The following is a 24390-nucleotide window of genomic DNA, read 5'->3' as shown; positions in this document are numbered from 1 at the left end:
TAAAAAATGCAACCCCATAAATGCCACTCAGCCAAGTCCTTGGAAAAAGTCATTTCTAAACACAGCTTGATCTATGAAGAGCAGGTCAGACAATTGATTTGTCAGGCATTTAATAAAATGTATTTCCCAATAACTAACCTGAACAACAGTTTTAGGAACTGCAGAGCACAACATACAACAAGTAAGAGCCAGGTAATTGTTGGCATGGGCCATAATACAGTTAAAACCGATGAAAGCAAAGTCACAACAATCCACAAAGACAAATTCAGATATTTGCAAAGAACACAGGATCTATCGTACAAAACCAGCCAGCGATGTAACTCATTTTCTGTCCAGTTTTAAACTCTGAAGCAAGGATTGGATAGCTACATAGCATATTTCATTTTGGCAAAGGTAAAAATATATATAATATATATATTGCAGAACTTCTGAATCACAGCAAATTAGCCAGTATTTCATTTTCCTTTCTTGTCCCTGCTCTTTTGTTGCCACATTTTGTTCTTCCTCCAAGTTGGTCCATTGGCTGACAAATCACAAACATTTCCAAGATCCACCACGGTCTCTATCAGTGTTCTGATCGGTAGGCTGGGAAAGTCTCTGTTCGGTGAAGCTTCAGAGTACTTGAACCATCTTGTCCAAAAAGAATTAAGAAATGATAGTTAAAGCTCACAGTCAAGTAAGTTATAGAAATCAGAGAGTTTAGACCATTAGAGATGGATAACTAACATTTATTAAGTAGCTTCTATGTGCCAGACATTGTGCCAAGCATGTCACATATATTATTTTGTTTTATTCTCAAAACAGCCCTGGGGAGGGGGTGTTATTATTATTATTCCATTTGATAGATGAAGAAACTGAGGCAGATAGAAAGGGTTTTTGTTTGTTTAATTGCTTGCCCAGGGTCACATAAATAATAAGTGTTTGAATCCATATTTGAACTCTCCTTTACACCCCCTAGCTGCCTCGAGAACTAGAAAAGACTTTTGAAAACCGTGTATCACTCATCATACAGTACGGATTCTGCATCCCAGAGAGAGGAGTGATTTACTCCAAGTCATATAGCTTATTAGTAATCAAGTCAAGACTGGAACCCAGATATGAGCACTCATTGTGTCCTATTTCGTTATCATAGCACAATCTTAGGAAGTCAATCACAGGAAAATCCCCAGATCTGAAGTTAGAGGGCATGGTTTTGAACCCTGTTTCAATTAACATACAACTTATACTAGAAGGCACTTTTTCTCTTTCAGTTTTACCAACCATAAAATGAGTCATTTGGAGCAGAAATCCCTTCTTAGTTCTAAATCATATGATGCTAGTGCTTCCTGTTACATCTCAAAGCTGTCCATCATAAAAATTACATATGGCTATCTAACTATTCCATTTCATGCATTCATTGTCTGTAGCTAGAAAATGTCAAAAGATTTCTTCTAGTCAGCTCACCTATCAGGCATGATATAGAAAAGACGGCTGAGATGGGTACTATGTCTTTCTGTCTTAAATGGAAGATAAAATAAAAAACAAATCCCTATATAACCACCAGATGGCTCCCTGAGACTAGAATTATGGTGGAAATAGACATCAGTTTTAACCTAAGATTGAAACTTTCCTAAAAGAGGCCTGGTTAATTAACTTCCTGTGTCATCCCAGTTATAAGCCAGTCAGAAATATAGCAGCAAATATCGAATAATCAGGATAAAGGCAATGCCACTAATGTCAGAAGTAATATCTTTCAAAACTTGTCAGCTGGCACGGTTCTGGGAATTACTCTTATCAATTTGCTTTCCATGGGTTTTCCTTCTTTGTCTGAGACATGCATGAGAAGAATAATTTTTCTTATGAGATTGGGAGGGAAGAACAGAGGATAGAGTAAATGTATCTCGTTCACTGAATGTGCTATCTATAGTGTGTCCCAAAAGTCTTAATACTAATCACTTAAGCTTTAATAATTTAAAGCTGTTAGAAACACATTTGGGTGGGGGTGAGGATGTGTATGTGAGTAATATCCTGAAAAGATGAATGTGCCACTATGATGCCTATAGTACTTATTGAGCTGGAAACACTGCCTTACTTACTTAGTTACTTTCTACTTAAGGGCTATGTAATCCTGAACAAGTTGCTAACTTTTCTGAGCCTCAGTTTCCTCATTTATAAAATAGGAATAATAACAGCATTTACCTCACAGAGCTGTTCAGAGACTCAAATGAGATCATGCCAGTAAAAGGTTGTGCCAATCAGAAAATGCTAAATAAATGCTAGAATTTATTTGTTGTTGTTGTTGTTGCTGTTTCTTATCCAATCAGAACTTTTAATAAAATAGTGACCTTGGGAAAGAAAAGTTAAGTTTTTTGTTTGGTTCATTTTGGGTTTTTTTTTTTTTGCATTTTTCTACTCTCTCATGATGAATGAATTGAGATTATAGAATCTAAAATCTGAAAAGAGTTTTAAAGTTAATCTATGTCAACCTTTTCTCTTGTAGACTATAAAGATGATAGGCTAACCGTGATGGGCAAACTTTTTAAAGAGGGGGCCAAAGGAAAGGAAATGCTCATCTGTCAGTCTGTTTCTAAGGCAACTCTTTCGAAGTTTCATTGTGTTGTATCCTACTCATAGTATTCGTCAGATTAGGAATAATGTCACACTTATAAAGAACATTTCAGGCCCCCCCACCCCCAATATGGCCCGAAGGCCGTAGTTTGCCCATCACTGGGCTAGGATATTAAACAGCTTGATTCATTAACTCATTCAATAATTACATTTCCTAAAATTTAGAATCAAGAGGTTTGACTAAATGAATTCTTCAGGACCTACAATTATATGACTTTTCATATTAAATACTTTGCACTATATAAAGTATTATGTTAGTCAATGTCAGTGTATATTAAATGAAGGAATTCTGGTTCAACTTTTCCATGAACACAAAGCTAGCCAATGGCAAAATCTAGATCAGGCAAGGGAATATAAATCCCAGAAAAATGATGGATTCTTTGAACTCAGGTGTTGGAAGATAATATTCTGTGTACTTAACTTCACTAAGTCTCAGTTTCTGCCTCTGTACAATGGAAGACCTATGATATCCTTTCCAGCTCTAGATCTATGATCCAACCTATTCTGATGAAATAACATAACTTTTGAAATATTCAATTATTAAGCAAAGAGTTACTATTCAGCAAGAAGGATCTAATCTCAAGCAAAAGAGGAATGAAGAAGGTAATTAATTACATTTAACTATTGGTACCTGACTAGCACCTGAATTCTCATTTAAAAATACTGGGACTGTTGTTGTTTCCATTAGGGCTTAACAGAAAAATACTCTTTGACAATCAAGGCAGATAGACATTATATCTCAAAAATAAAAAGGTGTGAAGTCCACCATCACTAAATTATGAGACTCACTAAAAAACTCCCAAATAGGTAAAACATTCTCCAAACAAGCAATTTGGCATGAGAGTTAGTCACAAGTAATCAACAATTCTTAGATTAATTCCTTTATAATGAGCTGCAGAGAGTACAATGCCTAAATTTCTACCGATACCAGTCAACCACTTTGTTTGTTAAAAGTACATATTGGTCTTCATTCTAAGGAAGGTGAAAAGCCTAAAAAATATTTTTTATTTTCAAGGTTATAAAAAGCTAATGAAGTTTTCCTTGAAAGGACAGAAGAAGAGCTTCAGGAAGTAAATGAAGGAGAGAAAAGGGAGAATCCAAAGTCGTGTCAAGAAGCAGGACAACTAAAGAATATGTTAGAAGGGAGACAGAAAGAATAAAGACCACTAAAGATTTGGAGCTAAATAATAGGTATGATGGGAGAGGTAAACCATCTTAGAAGGCAACTTTTTTGTGCTCTGTGGAATAATAATATGATTCACCTGTCTCATTAGGTGAGAGGTCATCCAGTAACAGTCACAGGAAAAATAGAAGAGTGGTGGTAATTGGTGACTACCTGCTGAGGGGTACCAAGGTAGCTATTTGTCGAGCTGACAAATTAAAAGAAAGATTTGCTGTTTTCTCAGGGGATGTATCCAAGACCTGTCAAATCTGACAACCACTACTGCCTCCTGTGATTGATGAAGAGACAAATTATACCATCAGTAGGAACCTTGGTAACACTGCTAAAAATTATGAAGTCCCAGGAAAGTAACAAAAGACTATAAGGTCACAGGTGATATTTCCATCAGTACAGTCAACTAAAAGAAGGGACTCTGAAAGAGAAAGACATTTCAAAATGTCTAATATCTAGCTAAGAAGATCATGACTGAGAATGGGATTTGTATTTTTGGACCATAGCTTAAAATATAAGAATGATGGACTTTTGCCCAGGGACAGACTGAATCTATCTAATGGCAATGGAGTGGGGTTGGTGGGAAAAAATGTATACTTTACTAATGTCTTATGAAACTGATCAAGAAAATGGAGAGGGGGGGGGAAAATGCCAAGATATATCTGCCAAATCGGCTACTAAAGAGAGAGACAGAGAGACAGAAAGACAGAGAGTCAGAGGGAGAGAGAGAGAGAGAGAGAGAGAGAGAGAGAGAGAGATTTAACATAGAAAGCCAAAGAATAACTAATTCACAGGTGGTAATAAAGAAAAAAAGATAAAACCCTCAGTTGTCTGTATACAGTTACACTGAGCATGATAACAAAAGATGAGCTAGAGATGAAAGAAGGAAAATGTCATTTCTTAGGTAGTATTGAAGCATGGTGGGATGGGACTCATCCCATAACTAAATTGTGAATCTAGAAGATTATACATTACTTAAAGTCAATAGAACAGTTATTCATGTTTATGTATAAAACATAAACAATATATGCAATGACTAAATCAATTGAAATGGAAAGGACAACAAAACAAAACAAAACTGAATTTTTGTATAATTATAATGAGTAAGCATGGCCCAGTAGAAGAAATGAGAAAAAAAAACCTCCATTTTTTTGTACAGGTGAGAGACAATGGGTATGGAGCACTGCCCACACTTGTCTAATATGTTGGTTACTTTTACTGAATTGCTATTTTTCTGTGTTTTTAAAAATTCTTTGTTACAAGGGATGGTACTCTGAGTAAGGAAGGAGAAGTATTCAGAAATGAGAGCATAGAACTAAAATCCCACATATAAATTTTGGAAAAATTGTGATATACTAAATAAATGAGATATTAAAAAGGATAATGAAGTAGCATTGTATATTAAGATATATTAATATGAGGAAATCCAGGTACTTGGGGAAAGAAAAACATGGAAAAAGCATGTAAGAAAAAGTTAATAAAGAGAAAAATGTAAATGATATTGTGGCATGCTATAAAGCCCACGGTCCAAAGGAGGAATCAGTTCATTCAGGTCACAAATCTAACATACAGGAATGAATGAGTAGTGATTAGAAATTTTGATCACCAGACACTTTTAAAAATCTCTCTTACTACTAAAAACAAAGCTGGTGAGAGGTTCTTGACTTTTTTCAATTATGATCTCATTCTGCAAAAGATGGAGGAACTGACAAAGGGCCATTTGGATCTGATTCTCATAAAAAAAGAAGCAAGTAGTTGCTGAAGTGAGACAATGAGAACTTTGCCTACAATTGACTGCTTCATCTTGGAATTTGTGACAAGAGAAGTGCTAGATATTATGTGGAACATTATTAGGAACATAGATTTCAAAAGCTTCATATAAATCATAAATAGCAGGTGAAAATTCTATAGGACAGTCTAAGGAGGATGACAAAAATTCTGAAAAATGAAATTCCGAAGAGCTAACAATGATGCCTGTGATGAGGGAAAAGGAGAGCTGTCTAAGGATACTAATGTGGCTGCACAAGGATATCACTGATGATTTCACATTTAAGCAGGCTTATACTGGACATGGAAACAAGGCAAAGCAATGGAAGATGGTTAAAAGAGAATAATGCAGTCCTATAAGAATCTTTCCTAGAGTGTTAATGGCCTTTGAATAAACTCAGACTGGCAAGGAAGAGTAATGGTTTTGAGCAACAAAAGAGGGAAGCTTTGATGATGGTAAACATTTTGGGGAAAATGTGAAGAACAAAATATGGATAAGACTTCTTCTTTGGCAGGATAATTCTCAGAGTAGCTAGAGTATCCAAGTAGGTTTCAGGAAACTCATAATGAATCAGAGAAGATTCTTGGCAACCAAAAAGGTTAATGGCACTTTAGGCTTCACTGAGAGGCTTAATACCTGCAGCTGTATTTCCCCTGGTACTGCTCACCTTGTAAGCTGTACAGCTGGCCAGCGCTGTGCTGCCGAGTGATATGCTGCCAATAGGCACTGCGGGGAAGGGGCACCATGGTGCTTAGTGAGACGGCTCGCTCACTCATCTTCATTTGGAGCTGAGGAGAGAGAAGGTAGGGCATGAATGACAAGGTGGCTGAGAGGCACTCTCTACAAGAGTGTAAATCACATCAAAGTAACATCTAGGGCTGTTAAGAGATCTCCAGAGCCCACTAACATGCAAACTGATTGGTAAGTCTGTACTCTAGACCTACCAAATTATTATTATTAAAGCTATGAATTGTAAGTATTTGGAGAAAGAATCAATGATCATTCAGAGTTCAAGTTTCACCAAGAACAGGTCATGCCAGGCTGACCATGTTTGCTTTTTTGATGGGATAACTCCCATTTTACAGATGAGGAAATTAAGCCCAGAGATATTAAGTGACTTGTATGGTTGGGCAAGAGTGTCTTTAAAATCCTTTCCTGCTGTAAATTTTAATATCCTATGAGATCAATAACTACATAATGTAGCTAGTCTTTCCCTCAGTACAGAAAATTAAGAGAGCATGAATATCATATTCAGGGAGTACTTTATCCACTGATACCCGCAGACCTTTTCTACAAAATCCTCCCTCATCTGTTCATCCCCGCTCCCATGACTCATCATCCTTTTGCCTCATTATGAACATGGTCCTAATAGATTAGGATCTAGACTAAGAAGTAGCCTAGTACAGAAAGGGCTTGGTGTGCAACTTTGAACCTAGAGAAGTCATGCTCATGTCCCACCTTCAAGGCTCACATTTTCTGTGTCTTTGGAACCATGAGCTAGTTAAAGTCACCTCCCCAGGCCTTCTCTTTAGAATGAGGGGGTAGAATTAGATGGTCTTGGCAGTCTCTTTCAATTCTACATCTTTGATTCTAACATTCTACTCTTTCCTTCCTGTCTGTCTATACCTGTTACCCATTTATTGCCCTGCTCAACCTATGACCTATAACCCTCCTTCCTTTTCCTGCATATATTTGCCTCCAGGGCTAGATATGCTTTAAGGTATTAGAGACCTTTGGGGTTTCCGGGATGTTGTCACTCCCTCTAAGGTCCCTTACTGATGAAATATGCATCAAACTCCTCAATCCACTTCCTTAAAGTAAAAATATTGCTCATTATGACTCTATATTCTATAGGGTGAGGACACACTGTTAGTGTATTTAGGGAGAAACATAATGCGAATTAAAATATGAAAGATGCACAAGTTAAGTAGTATGAGATCGAGCATTATTTAAATGCTTGGTGTGATAGTCTCATTAGGGGCACAAAGCTAAAGCATATGAAATAACCAGAGAGCAATAACTGATATCATAGAATCACTGTTGAGTGGTGTAGCACAATTGTGGAGTAGGTACTTGGGGGGGGGGGAGGAGAAAACTAGGGGAGGGGCAGTCTAAACTTTTGAGGAAGGGTTCCTGGAAGATTCCTAGCCCTTCACTAGGTCTAGACCATAAAAGAAAAGCATGGCTTTGTATGAATGACCAGAAGAGGGGAGGAGATTATATGCAGGTATATAGGTGTAAGGAGGTAAGGTTTATGAAGGTGAGGTTTAGAGCAGAGCTGGAAGGAAACTCAAGAGATAATCCAGTCCAGGTCCTTGCCTTTAAGGCTATTGTAATAGCTTCTATTCTTCTTATGTTAACACATAGTAAATTGAAAATAGTTATAATAAAATGTCCTAATTAATAATTATTCTGATTAACTAGAATCATTCCAAATATTGTAATATTTCTAAGAGCAAATTCAAAACTCATCATAGGCTCATGATTCCGACCCACTTATTCTGGAAAGATTATTTAAGGTACAGTTTAAAATAATCTTAGTTTGGTATTGAATTATCTAATAAGTATATTAGGCAGATGACAAAGAGTCCCTAAGAATACTGGAATTAAAGTGCTTAAGAAATGGAACTCAAATTGGCTTCTATTCATGTAAATCTTGTTTTTATATGGCTTACAAATTATGTTTGCACGCTAGCCATGTTCCTTGCTCTCTCTGCCTTCTACCCCTCAGCCATAACCTTCGAGTCCCTGGGCTTCAGGTGATGTCATTTATAAATTCTTTGCATAATTAAAATGTTCCCTAGTCTCTATAATATCCCTAGGTAACATGGTGTCGAGTCACAGAAAGTTCTATGCCTTGAGTGCCTTTTGCACAGTCACAAAATATTAGATTTGACAAGGGCTTTAATGACCATCTAGTCTGACACAAACTGCTAAAAGAAATTCCACTACAATATTCTCAACTGCTCCTACCCAGCATTTGTATGAAGACCTTCAGGAAGGGAGAGCCCACTATATCTTGAGGCAACTTATACTTTGTGAGAGCTTCATTTTAAGGATGTTGTTTTGTTTTCCTCCCTAAAGTCAAGATGAAATTAGCCTCTCTGAAACTTCCACCTGTTGCTCCTAGCTTTGCACTCAGATTCTCTCCTCAAACCAGGGGCCCCGCAATGTATGGCTCTCTATCCATATCTGGCTCCACCTCCCCACTGGCCAGTCAGGGCAGAGCCCCAGGATGTGCCCCAGGGGGCCTTTCAGCCCCCACCCCATATCCCAGTGCCTTCTGCTTCTGACCTCCTCCTTCCCAAGGCATTTATGGCTCACACAGCCAAAAAAGGTTGCCAACCTTTGCCTCAAACCATCCAATGGTGGGAAAAGAGGGAAGGAAATAAGTATTTAAAGGGCCTACAATGTATCAGACACTTTGTTGTGGGAATGTTATGCACTTTACAAATGTTATTTTATTTCACCTTCACAACAACCCTGTGTGGTAGGTTCTTTTATGATCCCTATTTTACAGTTGAGGCAGAAAGCGGTTAAATGACATTTGCAGGGCCACACAATTAAGTGTTTTGGGGATTTGAACTTATGCCTTCCTGACTTCAAGCCTAGTGTTCTATCCAGTGTGTCACTTAGATGACACTAATAGTACATGCTATATTTTATTTAATAAAGTAGACTATTATTCACCTAATAATTTATTATTTTGCATATTTGTGAGAACATGGTATTGTGTTTGCTCTCCTTAAAAATTATTTAATATTTGTCAACTTTCCTCAATTTTTCTTTGATTTTATATTTATTATAGTTTCACACAATGTATTTTAGTTAATCAGTCGTTTAATGGTGCAATTAATTCCAACCGCTGGTATAGATTATAACCCATCCATGCTTTCTCATACTTTGTTATCCATGACCACATTCATCCTCTACAAATGGTCTAATGGTGACAATGAATTTCTTTCTTTGAATATTTTAACACTTCTCAGGTGCCAGTTCAACCTGTGGGCTCCGTGTCTGCTACCTCTTTGTCTTACTACATGATCAGGTCACCTCCCTTTTCAGGCATATGTATTATACATGACATCTTTTGCACCACTTTTCCTTTACAAGTGATCATTAGTAATACATCACAGCCTGCTGACAGCCATCATGAATCTTTATGTTGCCCTTTGGGCCAATTGCAATTTAGATTCTTCAGAGATTACAGTTAGTATTCCACAATTTGTAGTGACCAGAAACACCAGGAGAATATTAATATCAAAGAAAACATGGGATTTATTTATGGAAAATGGTTATACAAATGGCAATATATGAACAAAATGCAATAGTATTGCACTGTAAACATGATGAGTATGAGAAATCAAAAATAACATGAACAAACAAATGTAACCAATGTAGAGTGAAGGAATCAGAATCAAGAGAACAAAATACATAATAACTGCAATAATGTAAGTAAAAATCAGATTAAATGCAATAATCAGCCGTGATCCCAGAAGACAGATGATGAAATACTGTTTCCCCTTCCCAGCAGAGAGATGGAAGATTATGTATGCAGAATGTTACACCTATTATCACTCTTGGTAGTTTTATCTGTTTCTTCTTCTTGATGTTGTTGTTTTTGCATAACTGCTTTTCTCTGTCAAAAAAGAAGGTTCATTAGGGAAGGAGGGAAGTACACCAGTATATAATGATGATCCAAAATCCCCAAAGCATCAATAAGATTATAAATACATGTATATGCATACATGTCTATGTATAAATATATATGGAGGTAGGTACATATGCATATATATCAAATATCTATATAAATAAATATACACACATACATATATAACAAATAGCTTGAGCACAATTAAAACAAGAAACAGTTTTCAAGTATGACCTAACACTCCCACCACCTATGTATTATTCTGTCTGGTCTCAGCTCATTATCTATCTGTAGTACCTCCCTGGATAGCTATACTGATGGACTAACTCATTGGATTGCCAATGCAAACAAGAGTTTGGAAAATATGCATTTTTTGTGCATTTAATTTCCCATCTGCAAATTAGTGTAATCTCTTTTGCATCACACTGAGGAAGCCTATTACTGTTCTGGGTCTCAAAGGAATTGCCACAATGCCACATCTGAACAGTTTCTGAAGAACCTCACTAGATATGTGGGAAATAATTCTTTCATTTGGACATTTTAGAAGATATCATCTGTGATTGTGATAAGTAACTTTCGTGAATGTATCCCCTGAATTTATACTGAGTTTAATAGTGAGAGGATTATTAAACAAATTTATTTTATTGTTGAATCTAAGGTTTCCTCTATGATTTTAACATGTACCTGGCAGACAAAAGCAAAAGAATCTTGCTTTCTTAGGTTTTTTCCTTTGTTCCATGTAAACACAAATTGGAAATTATATATAAAAATTATATATTAAAATTTTTATTTTTAATATTTTATAATACCAATGCCTATTATTTGACTATGGAGATATGGTCTCCTATAGACAATATTAGGCAAAAGCCTGCCTATTCCTTTCTCACAATTGTACCAAGGACACCTTCTTTATGTGTACTTTCTTCTAAGAGAAACCATTCTCATAAAGATTTTATGGATAAGTAAATAGTACACAGGTTAGAATTTAGCAGCACTTCTCCATCAGTTTTTTATCATGTGTGATTTTCTCTATTCCTTTGTAAACTTCTACTTATAGCTATACTAAATTATGAATTTATCTTAAAATTATTAACACCTAATTCACAGGTTTCCTCCAAATAAATGTGAAATAAATGTGTTTGATCTGATCCAGCTCCTCTTCCTGATGTCATTTTCTTGAGTACCACTTTCTTACTGAGTACTGACATGTAGAAGACATATAGTGGTTCTACTATTATTGATCATCAGAATCAATAATTATATAAACACTGTTAGAGCTGCATCATTTCCCTGTAATGTTTCGATATCATTCTTCTTCACTTACCACTGGCTAATCACTTTAGCTCTCTGGGCCTGAGTTGCCTCTTAAGTAAATGATGGTAATGATACTTGTACTACCTATCACATAGAATCATGAGTAAAATATTTTATAAACTTTCCAGTGCTATATAAATTTGGGTTATAACAAAAATGTCAATTGTTTAGGATGCTTCCCGGAAAAAGTCATTTAGAAAATCATCTGGCTGGCAACCAACTAACCACATTCTGCTGAGAAATTGGAGCTGATTTCTTGGCTTCAGATTGAGGGAACTGAAGGCAACAAAAATATGAAAGCTTTTATTGAACTTTAAATAGACATTTGGGGAAGTACTGCAGCAATAGTGTAGAAGATAGTGCCAGCTAAAGAATCAGGCTGCTTGGATTTAAGGCATGACTCATAACACACAGTCGCTGAACAACCATGAACAAAGCACTTAATTTCTATGTTCCTCTAGAAAATCTCTAAAAGTATAAACTGGGGCAGGTGGTCAGTTCAGTGGACAGAGTATCAAGCTTGGAGTCAAGAGGACTTTGGCTCAAATTTGACCTCAAACACTTCATAGCTGTGTAACCCTGGGTAGGCACCTAACATCATTTACCTAGCCCTTCTCCTTCTGTCTTAGAGTTGTTACTAGGACAGAAAATAAGGTTGTTGAGGTTTTTTTTTTAAGCCCAAGTTAAAGAATAGTTTCTGAGATAGACATTGCTAGAGGGAATTTCCTCACCAGGAGTTCCATACAACAGTGTAATCATAGATCGAAGCCATCCTCTCCACCACCACCCCCCCACCGCAAAAATCTACTTTTGCCTAGGCTACATCATAAACTGAGCCCACTCCTCCCCAGTGGATATGATTCCTTCTAAGGGATAAAGCATAGACGTAGTTTCTCTGTTGTAGCATCTATAGTAGCTTAAAAAAAGGAATAATCACAGTTCACACTTACATAGAAATTTCTGGTTACATAATATTTTACTATATATGAACTAAATCAATCCTCACAAAAACCCTATGAAAGAATTGCAAGTATTATCTTCGTTTTACAGATAAGAAAACTGAGGTACAGAGAGATTAAATGATTTGCCCAATGTCATACAGTTATCTCCTGACAGTGTAGTATAGTAAGGGAGAAGGGAAGTGGAAGAGAAAAAGCAATATGGTGCCAATATACCAGACATTTTGCTAAGTTCTTTTTTTTAATGAATAGAATTTATTTATAAGTATCTCAGCCTTTCTCTACCCTTCTGACCTTACAGAAAGCATCATCTGGCAAATACATATGTATATATATATATGTATATATATGTATATATATACATAATGTCTTCCATGTTTCATATTCACAAGTTATTCTTCAAGGATAAAGTTTGTAGCTATATGTAATCCTCTCTTAATCCTACTTGGTTCTACTCATTTCATTGTTCATTCTCCCATGTAGTTCTTTCCAAGTTTTATTTTTTAATTACCCTGTTCATAGTTCTTTTGGTGCAGCAGTATTCCATCTCAATCCTATGCAACAATTTATTTAGCAATTCCCCAACTGATGGGAATCCCCTTAGTTTCCAGTTCTTTGCCACCTCAAAGAGCTGATATAAATATTTAGAATGAATAGGTTCTTTTCCTTTTTCCCTGATCACTTTAGAAAACAGACTTGATAGTGGTATTTCTGGGTCAAAGGATGGACACAGTTTTATAATTCTTTGGGCATAATTCCAGATTGTTCTCCAAAATGTTTGGATCATTTCACAGTTTTACCAACAGTGTACTAGTGTCCCCATTTTTCCGCATCACCACCAGCATTTGCCATTTTGTTCTTTTGTCATTTTGGATGATCTAATGGATATAAAATAATATCTCATTATTGTTTTGGTTTTCATTTCTCTTATCAGTAGTGATTTAGAGCATTTTCCATATACCTATATATAACTTTGATCTCTTAACCTGAAAATCTTCTGTCCATATCTTTTATTCATTTATCCATTGAGCTGACAAATTTCTCTGTATGTTTTGGATATGAGACCTCTGTCTATAAAAAAAAATTCCCCCAATTTACTGCTTTCTTTCTAATCTTGGCATTTGTTTATTTGTACAAAAGAGTTTTTAATTTAATGTGCTCACTATAAAATTCAATGTGCTCTCTGTAAAAAGTTTTTTGTTTTTTTTTTTTTACAAATATTATCTCAGAAAAAGATATGGCTCTAGGAGACCAGGCTTCCTGTCTCAGTTTTAAAACGACTTCCCATGTGACTGTAGTCAAGTCATTTTATCTCTTTTCCTTCTCACCTCTCTTAATTATCCTATCCCTAAATACTCTCTAGTTCTTCAATTATCTCACTCTTAGTCAAGAGTCTTTTCTAAAATGCTACAGCTGACACTTCTAGTTGGAGGTAGAGAATGCATACCTACAAAATAGTGGCTATAAACACTTACGAAGTAATATTAATTAATATAAATCACTAAGGGTCCAATGAGTATTGTGAGAATGAATAAACTTAATGATTTGAACACTGTGATCTCAATCTGGTGGCCAAAAAATGTTTCCTGGAGAAGGTGAGTTCTAAAAGCTTAGCTTTACAGAAAGTAAGATCTGTGGATTGATACAGAAGGGAGGTATGTGTGCTTCCTTTCTTTCTTTTGTGGGAGGAGGAAGAAATCTGCTTATTACTAGAATAATGTCAAAAATAAAAATCTGTTCTATTTAACCCCCAACTATGTTTTTTTTTTATTTTGCTTTGTTTTTGCTTTGTTCCAAGTTCCTCATTTATTTTGGCTGAATCTAAGGCAATTCTTATACCCATCTGGGATGGGGAAAGCTGTTCCAGAGCACTGCATAATTTCCCAGCAATACTGTACCATATTGTCATTCCCCAGGACTCAACAGTTTGAACTGCGGAGCACTGTGTTTGCTGAAATAGAACTGCATGACAGAATGGTACTGTTTGATGCCACAGTCAATCATAAAGACCATATGCCAGTGTTTGGGACCACCGTCTGTATTCATTCAGAAATGGGCACAAATCATTGCAGCGACAGCCTGGTCAGGACTACAAGGCCTCATTCAGCATTCTTCATAGGTCCATCACTCCCTGGAAGTTTCTTCAATGGATTTTCCCAGAGGGAAACTTTTGCCCAGGCAAAAAAAATTATTTTCCATTGCTTTAATGTTGGTTCTGACGTGCTTTCACAGAAGACAGTTTTGACAGTGTTTGTAATCTGTGAATAAGAAGCCTGAATTCCAATCTTTTCTCACCCACATACTCAACCACTTCTGAACTAGTGTCAGCTTTAAAAAAAAATGACCCATCCATCTATTTTCCATGATTCCAAGCTTCACTGTGGGTGGAGCTGAGTCAGAAGGATGAAGTATGAGAAAGGGTGAATAGTACTCTGACTGAAGTCAGAAGATTATGGTTCCAGTTGTGACTCTGCAATGATTATTAGCTAGATAAAGTTGGGCAAGGAATCCAACTTTATGGGCCTTCTACTCTCCTACTCAGTAAATTGTTGAAATCGATAACATCTAAGCTCTAACCTTCTATTGGTCCGTGAGTCTAGACAGTACAATTCAGTTAACAGAATCCAGCAAACATTTATTGAGTAAACACTGCATTTAGAGCTCTGGAACAGGCCCTGAGGAAGATTAAAGCTTTAGATAAGATAATGCTTGTGCTGGTGAAGCTTACAGTCAAATGGAAAATTGGTAGAGCTGTATTCTAAGGGAAACTTGCAATTAAGATATCTTTATTTTATTACAGTAACAGAATATTCCTCACTTAATGCTGTCACCATTTATTCCTCCAGCTTCATGAGCAGGATATTCATGTTTCTTCACAAGAAAAAACATATTTGCAAACATATGTCTCTCTTTGGATTTCTGCCCCTATGATGTTTCTCATTTTCCTAATCATTTTGTACTTCTTTCCTTTATGTTTGTGATTAACAGTGCCTTCTAGCAAGACAATAGCAACTCCTTTTTCAAGTCCTCACTCAAATACTCTCTTATCCAATGACTTCTTCCAATAATAAAACTAACAATAACAATCATAAGTGATAATTATGTAGCAAAGTGCCTTGTTTTATTTATTCCCATTTGAACCTCAGAGAGTCCTGCGAGATCTACTATTATTCCCATTTTATAGATAGATAAACTCAGCCTCATTAAGATCAAGAAGATTGCCCAGAGTCATGCATCTATTAGAGGTATGAAGCAGCATGTGAATCCAATCCTCCCTGACTCCACATCCAATGTTCTACCCGCTATACTGCACCTTCTGTTGCTCTAGACAGAGATGTGAATCTCCACAGAACTTTCTACTTGATATGACATGTTACATTCTACTTTGTATTATATTTAGATCTATCCCCCTCTACTATTAGCAGACCCTATATAGCAAAGTTTTTTTTTTTTATTCTTTCTCAGTGAGGAAAATAATCTAATTCATTATTTATTGAAAGAGATGTGAAGATGAAAAACCATCAGGCAGTAGGAGGCACTGGAGTTGTCTGAGCAATGAGGAAGGGGCAAGATGTGAACAGTGCAGGAGACTGGCAGAATGGATGGAGTACTGGACCTGAAGTCCAGAAGACCCAAGTTCAAATTTGGTCTCAGACACTTACTAGTCATCTGATTTAAGCAAGTCACTTCACCCTGTTGGCCCAAGTTTCCTCATCTGTCAAATGAGCTAGAGAAGAAAATGGCAAACCACTCCTGTATCTGTGCCAAGAAAACCTCAAATGGAGTCACAAAGAGTCAGACATGACTGAACAACTCAACAACAGCAACAAGATGCCAGGCAAGCACAATGAGCAAAGGCTTGCTTGGAGTCGAGAAAGAGCAAAACCAGTGCAGGAAAAGAGTAAAGGAAAACACCATAATTCAAAGGAAAAAATTTTAGATTTGGAGCCTAAATTTCTAGAGTTGAATCTGTCAGTTTCTACCTGCATGTCCCTGACCAAGTAATAGAAACTTTGCTGTTCCTCAGTTCTTCATTTATAAAATGAGGGATCACAACTAATATACCTTTTAGGCTTTTTCCAGTTCTTAATCTAACATAAGATTAATCTTAAAAAGATTAATCTTAACCTATGATCCTCAGAGACCAGCATAAAGAGAATTAAATGTTAATGTCCCAGAAGATCTGAGTTCAAATTCTGATTCTTCTTATTTACTACATTTGTGATGCTGAACAAATTACTTCCACTCTCTAGAACTCATTTTCCTCATCTATAATTGAAAAGACAACTCAATGATCACTAAATTCCCTTCCCAGTCTAATTCTCTGAGTACTTATATTTATAAAATTCATGATAGAAAAACTTATGAAAATAGGAAGAGATCACATTGTAGGAAGCCTAAACTGTCAATTTATATTATTGAAATTATATTCTGTAATTAATGGGGTCCCACTGATCAACTGGATGCATCGATAAACAGGGATTGACTCAAGAGGGTGAGATCAGTAAAGAGAAAAGTCCAGGGCTTGTTAATATGACTTCCACATCTTTCACATGCATCCTGCTCTTTACACTCCTGTGGCTTTCATCACTTATTACTTCCAGTGGTTCCCAAATTTTTTTGGCCTACCACCCCCTTTCCAGAAAATAATATTACTTAGCCCCCTGGAAATTAATTTTTTTAAAATTTTAATAGCAATTAATAGGAAAGATAAATGTACCTGTGGCCATCACCGCCTCCCTGGATTGCTGCAGCACCCACCAGGGGGTGGTGGTGCCCACTTTGAGAATCACTGACCTAGACCATCTCAACAGACTCCTCAATGCTCTCCTGCGTTAAACCTCTCCACTTTCCACTCCAACTTCAACAGAGCTCCCTTTGTGATTTTCCCTATCACCTCCAGGATCAAATATAACATCTTCTGATGTTCAAAGTCCTTCATAACCTAGGCCTGTCTAGTCTTACATTTTAGGTCTTGCCATCCACTTCGAACCAGTATACACATGCCCTTGAGCTAAAACAAAGTTGCAAAATGAGAAGGAATACATGTGTTGACAAGCTCAAACACATATTATCCTTCCCTTGACCTTGTTGGGGAAAAAATGCTGTTTAAACATTTCCTAAACTTTGTTGCAAAAATGTCTTTGTCGAAAAATTCTGACCCAGTGACACTGATCTCTTTGCTATTAGATGAAAAAGATAGTCCATTTCTTGGCTCCAGGTATTTTCTCTGGCTGTTCCTCATGACTGGGAATGTTCTCTGTCATATCTACCTACTAGCTTTCCTGGCTTCCTTTAAGTCCCAACTAAAATTCCATCGTCTGTAAGAAGTTTATCTCAAACTCCCTGAATTCTAGTGCCTTCCCTCTCAATTATTCCCTTTTTTATCCTGTAAATAGCCTGTTTGTACATAGTTGTTTGAATGTTGTCTCAACCATTAGATTAAGAGATTCTTCAGGGAAGCAACTTTCTTTTACTTCCCTGAAGCATAGCACAGTGCCTGGCACATAGTATGTGCTTAATAAATGTCTGATCTAGCTATCTTAAAATTTTTAAAGAGTTGATACCCTATTTAAAAAAGGCAAAATTTTTAAGGGACATTAGCTCGTTTCTCCCAAACAGAAAATTATTACTTTCAAATTAAAAATAACAATAAAAGAATGCATTTCATAATAAATGGAAACCACATTTTTTTTCGAGCTCGTCTACTGGTCAAAAAAGTTTCTATAATCAAGGGAGAAAGAATCACATTACATCCATAAGAAATACTATTTGAGATTTTGAGTATAAAAATTCCAAAAAATAGCAAAAAGTTTAATATTTTACAATTCTCAAAGTGTCTGAGCATGTTTTTTTAAAAAATTTATATTTAATCATGTTTAGCTCCTTGACTAAAGTCACATTCATATACCTCATCAGGATGTGGAAGTAACTTTGCAACAAAGTTTAGTAAATGTTTAAGTAACATCTTTTGCCATAAGGTCAAGGGAAAGAGAATATGTGTTTGAGTTTGTTGAGGTATTTCTTCTTCCTCACTTTGCACTGGGTTTTAACCTCAAGGACAACATATACTGGTATATGTACCAAGTTGAATGACCATAGCTTTCTGGGATAGTAAAATATCTGTTCATGGGAAGGGAAAGAGAGTGGAAAGGAAGGTGAACAGAAGGAGGTACAAAAGGAAAAGGGAATAAAGATGAATAAAAGAGGGGAGGAGAAGGGAAAAGAAGACAATAAGAGGAAAAAGAGACAGGAAAGAAAGAAGTAAGGAGGGCAGGGGAGAGAAAACACGGGTACTAGTAGCTACAATCCAAGAAGACCTTGAAAATGACCTGAAAACGTACTAGTTGTGTGCCATCTGAGAACAGTCTAGCTAACCACAGAAAATTTAGCTTGACAACTTGGGAAGTCTAATAACAAATTTCAAGCCACAACAATTTAATAAACTATCCACTAAAGCACAAGTTTTTATCTGGGGAAGTGATGCTTTACTCCGTTATACCAGTAAGACTCAAAGTCAAGCTAAACTTTCACTATTCAATGTAAAATTGCATTTAGTACAAAAAAAACAAAAACTGATTTTTAGTGGTCACTACTAAAAAGAAGTTAGGGAATGTGGCAAAGACATATTATAGAACAAGATCAAGGGGAGGATAATATATTTCAGAACTTGTCAGGATATGCATTCCTCCTTAAAATTCAGGCTTGGTTTTATCTTCAAGGTCAAAACAAAATGTACGTTTATTCTAGGAATAAGGTCATGGCTTGCTGAGATGATAACTACTTTATATGCTATAGTTACAATGAGGGTTTTGTTTTTAATCTAAGAAATACTGTAATAGGAAATACCTTCAAGGAGAAATGATTAGAATAATGTTAAAAAGCCTTAAGAAAAACCAAGCATGTTTTCCATCCTCTGTATCAGCAAGAAACAGGTACTGTCCATTAAAAAGTGCCTCATACATCATAATCACATTTGGTGTGGAACTGTACAATATATTACTTTCTCCCACATCTGGAAAAAATGTTTCTTTTCAAGGAAAAATAGACAATTTGGAAATAAGGGGTGGAGCATTTAAAAAATCATTTGTTTATAGAGCAAGTCTATTATCCATTATGATTTGCAATGCCCCTTTTCAGAGGTTGATCATACTCATGGATGGGAAAGCACATGCACATGCATCATTTAAGATTCAGGGCTGGGATTATTATATGGAGATCATTTCATTTGTTGTATTCTTCAGGGCTCTTTCTGCTTGATGAAGCAGATTCATTTAATCAATACAAAACTGCTTAAGATGATAATTGCAAAACTAAGTGGCAGTTATCCATTCCTCTGGGACAGAGATGCAAATGCTGGGGAATTGGATGCATTATTATGACTTGGTGACTATAACTTCATGTGGGCAGTGCTGTCATGCTTGCTTTAAGAATAACAAGATGAGTAGTTCTAGTTTTACCTCTTTATATCCACTGCCATTTTATACTTCCTAGATGTGAGAGCTTTACATTATTAGGGTGGTTAAAAGTAGTCTACCTGGACACAAGGCATGAATGTGAGTCAATTATGTTAGGATGATAGCTGGAATAGTATTGTTTAATTATGGGTACCACATTTTAAGGACAAAGACAAACTACAGCGTACCTAGAATAGGACAAATGAGGTAGTGAATAGGCTAAAGATTTTGCCAGATGAGGGTGGTGTTAAGTTTGTGTTAAGAAACTGGAGAGATTTAGCTTTGAGATGAAATAAGCTGGGAATGGGGCATACAGGAGCAGCTAACCTGCATCAGCAGCTAGGATTTGCTCATTCTTCAGAAAGAAGGAAATGACTCAGAAAATTCTCTGTACCAATGAAATCACAGGTCCTTATCCTTAATTCTACCAATTCAGACTATTCAGACTATTGTATTAGAACTCTATAGTTACCCCTGACAAAGGGATAGAAACCTAGAAAGTTAGAATGTAGGGTAAATGTGGTTAGGATTTTGTCATTTACCAGTAATTCAAAAAGAAAAAAAAATGTCCCAGAACTGCTTAAAAAACCAGAAAGAAAGAAATAGTGACACTTTTAGCACTCTATTAAGCACTTCAATGGAATAAAACATTGCAATAGGGGTCAAAGGTAGAGTCAGGATCAGTACTTGTCTGATCTTGGTCAAGTCATTTCTCCCTCTGAATCTCAGTTTGCTAATTTGTGAAATGGGGGGTGGATAAATCCCACATCAAAAATCCTTTTCAACACGAACATTCTAAAGTCCATGAATCAATAGAAAATACCTTATTTTTTGAGTAAATATTGAGTATATGAGTCAGCATCAATGAGGCTTTAGTAATGTTTTCATGCACAGGTGGCTCCTATACAAAGGCACAATGATTTTATTATCCAAGGACACGGCTGTGTATGCATCATTTGAGAGACATCATCTGGCAGAAAATCTAGGCCCCAAGGAGATTGGAAATGCAATTGCTATCTTGAGGAATATAAAATCACAACCAATACCAGTCTCCTTGGACACGCAGTCCTCAGTGCTGCCTGTCCTCCAAAGTGGAAATTAGCTCACTGTCAAAACATGTGGTCTCTTCTGGTTTTTATAACGAACCAAATTCTTACAATCTGCACACGCTGGACTCCTAGCCCTGACAGATGATTGGCACAGGCCTCCACTCTCATGCCACCCAACTAGCTGCCTTTGCTTTATCCAGGTTCTCTCCCTTGTTTTGACACTCCGCGTAGAAAGTGATGTGTATACAAATCATCACCATGTTAGCCTGATAACACAGAATATTATTGAACTGTCAAGAAAACAGAAAGAGAGGGTCTAATTTTTTTTTGACTGCTGCCAAGAAGAAAAGAGGAGGGGAGAAAAGAGTGTGTTGGAGCTAAAAGAAAACTTAGAAGAAACATTAAACTACCTGTGAGCAGAAGTACAGCTAAGACAATGACTCCATGGTGACTATATTTTTAACGAGTTATACCAGTAATGAAACCAACCATTTGAGGGCCAAAATTCCAACCTCAGCAGTTTGTTGAAGCACCTGATGTGCTCTGATGGTTATTTCCATGGGAAACAAGAGCAGTTCACCTTGATTTACTCATAACCATCTAAATCCCCAAAACTCACACAGAGTTCCTTGCATAAATAACAAGCTCTGATTTCCTTGAATTGACCTTTTACAAAGTGCAGATGTCCCAACAGCTAGTATACACTGAAGCAGCTACTTATCTAAGGAATTGAAAAATTCAATATCGTCTCAAAAGTTTCCCAGTTTCATAAAATCAAATAAAGTGGATTATTTTGGCACTAAGTTTGAGAGAGGTTTCTAGTTTGGCAGCTATCAATTACATTTTTTCCTATTAAGTGTTCACTTTCCAATAATTCATAATATCAGTATCGTCTGTGAATTTCAGTTTCTCATCAACAGATTTCAATTTATCTGCCACAAGCCTTTTCCTAAGCACATATCAGATCACATCATTTTACTATTTAGTCATCTCTAGTGGTTCTCTATTGCCTCGATTAAATAATAAAACCCAATTCTTGTTTGGTTTTTAAAGCCTTTGATATATTGGCTCCCATCTAACCTAGTCTCACTTACTACATTCCTACATTCTATATTCTAGCCAAAGAGGCTTTCTCTTTGGTCTTCATACATAGCTCTATGCATTTGTGTTGGCTCACCCCCATACATGGAAAAATATTTCCTCTTCACTTTCACCTCATAAAAGTTCTCCTTTCCTTCAAAACACTTCTACAGAACCAAAGCCTTTCCAGATTCACCTTTCCCAATTGATAGTACCACAAATAGCTTGAATTTAAGTACCTAGTACATTTTGTATTTATTCTGTTTAAACCTACATATATGTATGTTGTTTTCCTCAAAATGTAGACTTGAGGGGCAAGAACTGTTTCATACTTTGTTTCCTAGACTTTAGCACAATCCTTGGCATATAACCGGTGCTTAAACATTTATTAATTAATTGGTTGACTCAAAGGATTGCCTTTGCCTTTCATATAAGAGGTGGCAGAACCAGTGAAAGGGGAAATAAGTTCAATGAAAAATTTATTACATAGCAAGCATCCCATCTAAATTTTGTATCTCCCAGCACCATTCGTGTCACTGAGATTTTTAACCATGATAGTGGGAGACTTTGCTGATATAATAGTTACTTTTGCTAGACTAGTTTTCTTTCCCCTTCTTTAAACCTTCTTAGAGAGAGTAGAAGGTAGATTACATTGTGAAATGTAGGTGACATAAACATAAAAATTAGAAATGAATTTATTTTAAAATAAACAGAACATTTTTTTAAATCCAGGAGTAGATTGGAATTATTAATATGCTAAAAATGTCCAACACACAATTTAATCTACTCTTCTTACTCAGTTGTGATCCCAACTAATTATTTATTTATTACTGTCTAACTCAATGGGCTGTGTCAGTCTAGATAATAGATATGTTTATATATTTGAGTTTTACTGACTACTTTATTAGGGCAACATCTTTTTCATGCCAGGACCTCCTGTACTAGGGACAAACACCTTTGGAAAGCAAACAGTTTCACTTGAAGCTTTGTTCAACACTGATGATCAGAGGAACCTTGAATATTTACCTAAATATACATTTGCAAAAGATTAATGCATAATCTTAAATTTTGCAGGAAAAGGCATGTTTAAGGAGAATCTTTCAGGTACATTTGGTTCTACCAGATCAAATGCTTTTTGTTAGTGAAAACGATAAATATAATGGAATTTGTTTTTCTCCAGGCTTCTTATTCACTCATGTAACTTTAAAGGTGTACTTGATGGAGAGAATCTTTTATAAAAATCTTCTCATTGACTTTGAATATTTTCATCAAGAATACCAGATATGTTATACACCACCATTAATGAAAACAAGAATATTATTTATGCAATTTCTAAAAGAACTCAGGTCTTCCTGATGCCAGGTCTAGAACTATATTTATTAAGCAACCTAGCTACCTATTGTATAGTATGATATGATAGATTGTATCATATATTATCTTATTTTATATTAAGCTCAAAACTGTACCAAGACTTTTGGGATACGGTGTGTATGCATGCATGCACAAATTAACACACATGTAAACACATGTGTTCACATATGAGCATAAATATGAGCGGTGTGTGGGTGCACATGTACTCATACATGTAAACATATGATTAATAAATATGTTCACATCCTGCTTATAATATATATAATAAAAATATGCATACCCCATATGTATATATATTTAATAATATATGTAAATATATGCATATCTGTATATAAGAAAGTAAGTTTATTTGAATGCCATTTTTAGGGTAATATTTTTATTTCCCAGTTATTTTGGTATCTTCCCTTCATTGAGGAATATTATAAAATTATCCCTGGCTGCCTTCAAGATTGGGCCACCATCATCTAAGACTTCTCTAACTGGTCTGCTCCTATTATTTTTCCTAACTTCGCTTTCTTAAATATCATTTCAACTCCTCTGGGTTAAGAAAAATCAGGACTATAGAGTTGGGTTCCAAATATGGCGGGTTTTCCATCACTGAAAAGAGATTATAATTACACTGAGAATTGTGTTCTCTGTTCCCATCTAGTTACTGTCAACCTGATAGTTTCATCAATTAATCCTCTTGGGATTATGTAGCTGAGCTGGATTTCAAGTTAAACCTTCTCTGGCTTTACATATGCTTTCCACTGTTTTTCATTGTTTTTGAAAATGATCCTGCTTCTACTCTTCTGTCTTCTTTCTCTACTGGGTACACGAGCTTGTATTTTAAATTGGCATTGCCTTTGGCTGCCATCTTTCTTCACTTGGAAAGAAAATCAAGTGTTTGCTAGCTCAGGTGTTTTCTGGACTATAATAGTTTCTTTATTGTGGCAATTATTTTATGTTAGTTAAGCTTTT

The 24390-nt window shown here is 36.0% G+C and overlaps 1 protein-coding gene across 1 annotated transcript in view; it reads right to left on the bottom strand.

Moving 5' to 3' along the window:
* Positions 1 to 493: 493 nt before the first annotated feature.
* Positions 494 to 24390, bottom strand: part of DOK5 (docking protein 5) — a 164094-nt gene continuing 140197 nt past the window's right edge. Inside the window, exons 7-8 of the mRNA XM_044661123.1 lie at positions 6217 to 6337; positions 494 to 630 (exon numbers count right to left, since the gene is read on the bottom strand). Coding sequence (XP_044517058.1) covers positions 566 to 630; positions 6217 to 6337 — 186 coding nt within the window. The 3' untranslated portion in view covers positions 494 to 565. The remainder of the gene's footprint in view (positions 631 to 6216; positions 6338 to 24390) is intronic.

The sequence above is a fragment of the Gracilinanus agilis genome, chromosome 2, assembly GCF_016433145.1.
Source record: "Gracilinanus agilis isolate LMUSP501 chromosome 2, AgileGrace, whole genome shotgun sequence".
NCBI lineage: Eukaryota > Metazoa > Chordata > Mammalia > Didelphimorphia > Didelphidae > Gracilinanus > Gracilinanus agilis.
The sequence above is the reverse complement of the archived record's forward strand: the minus strand, read 5'-3'. Positions and strand labels throughout refer to the sequence as shown.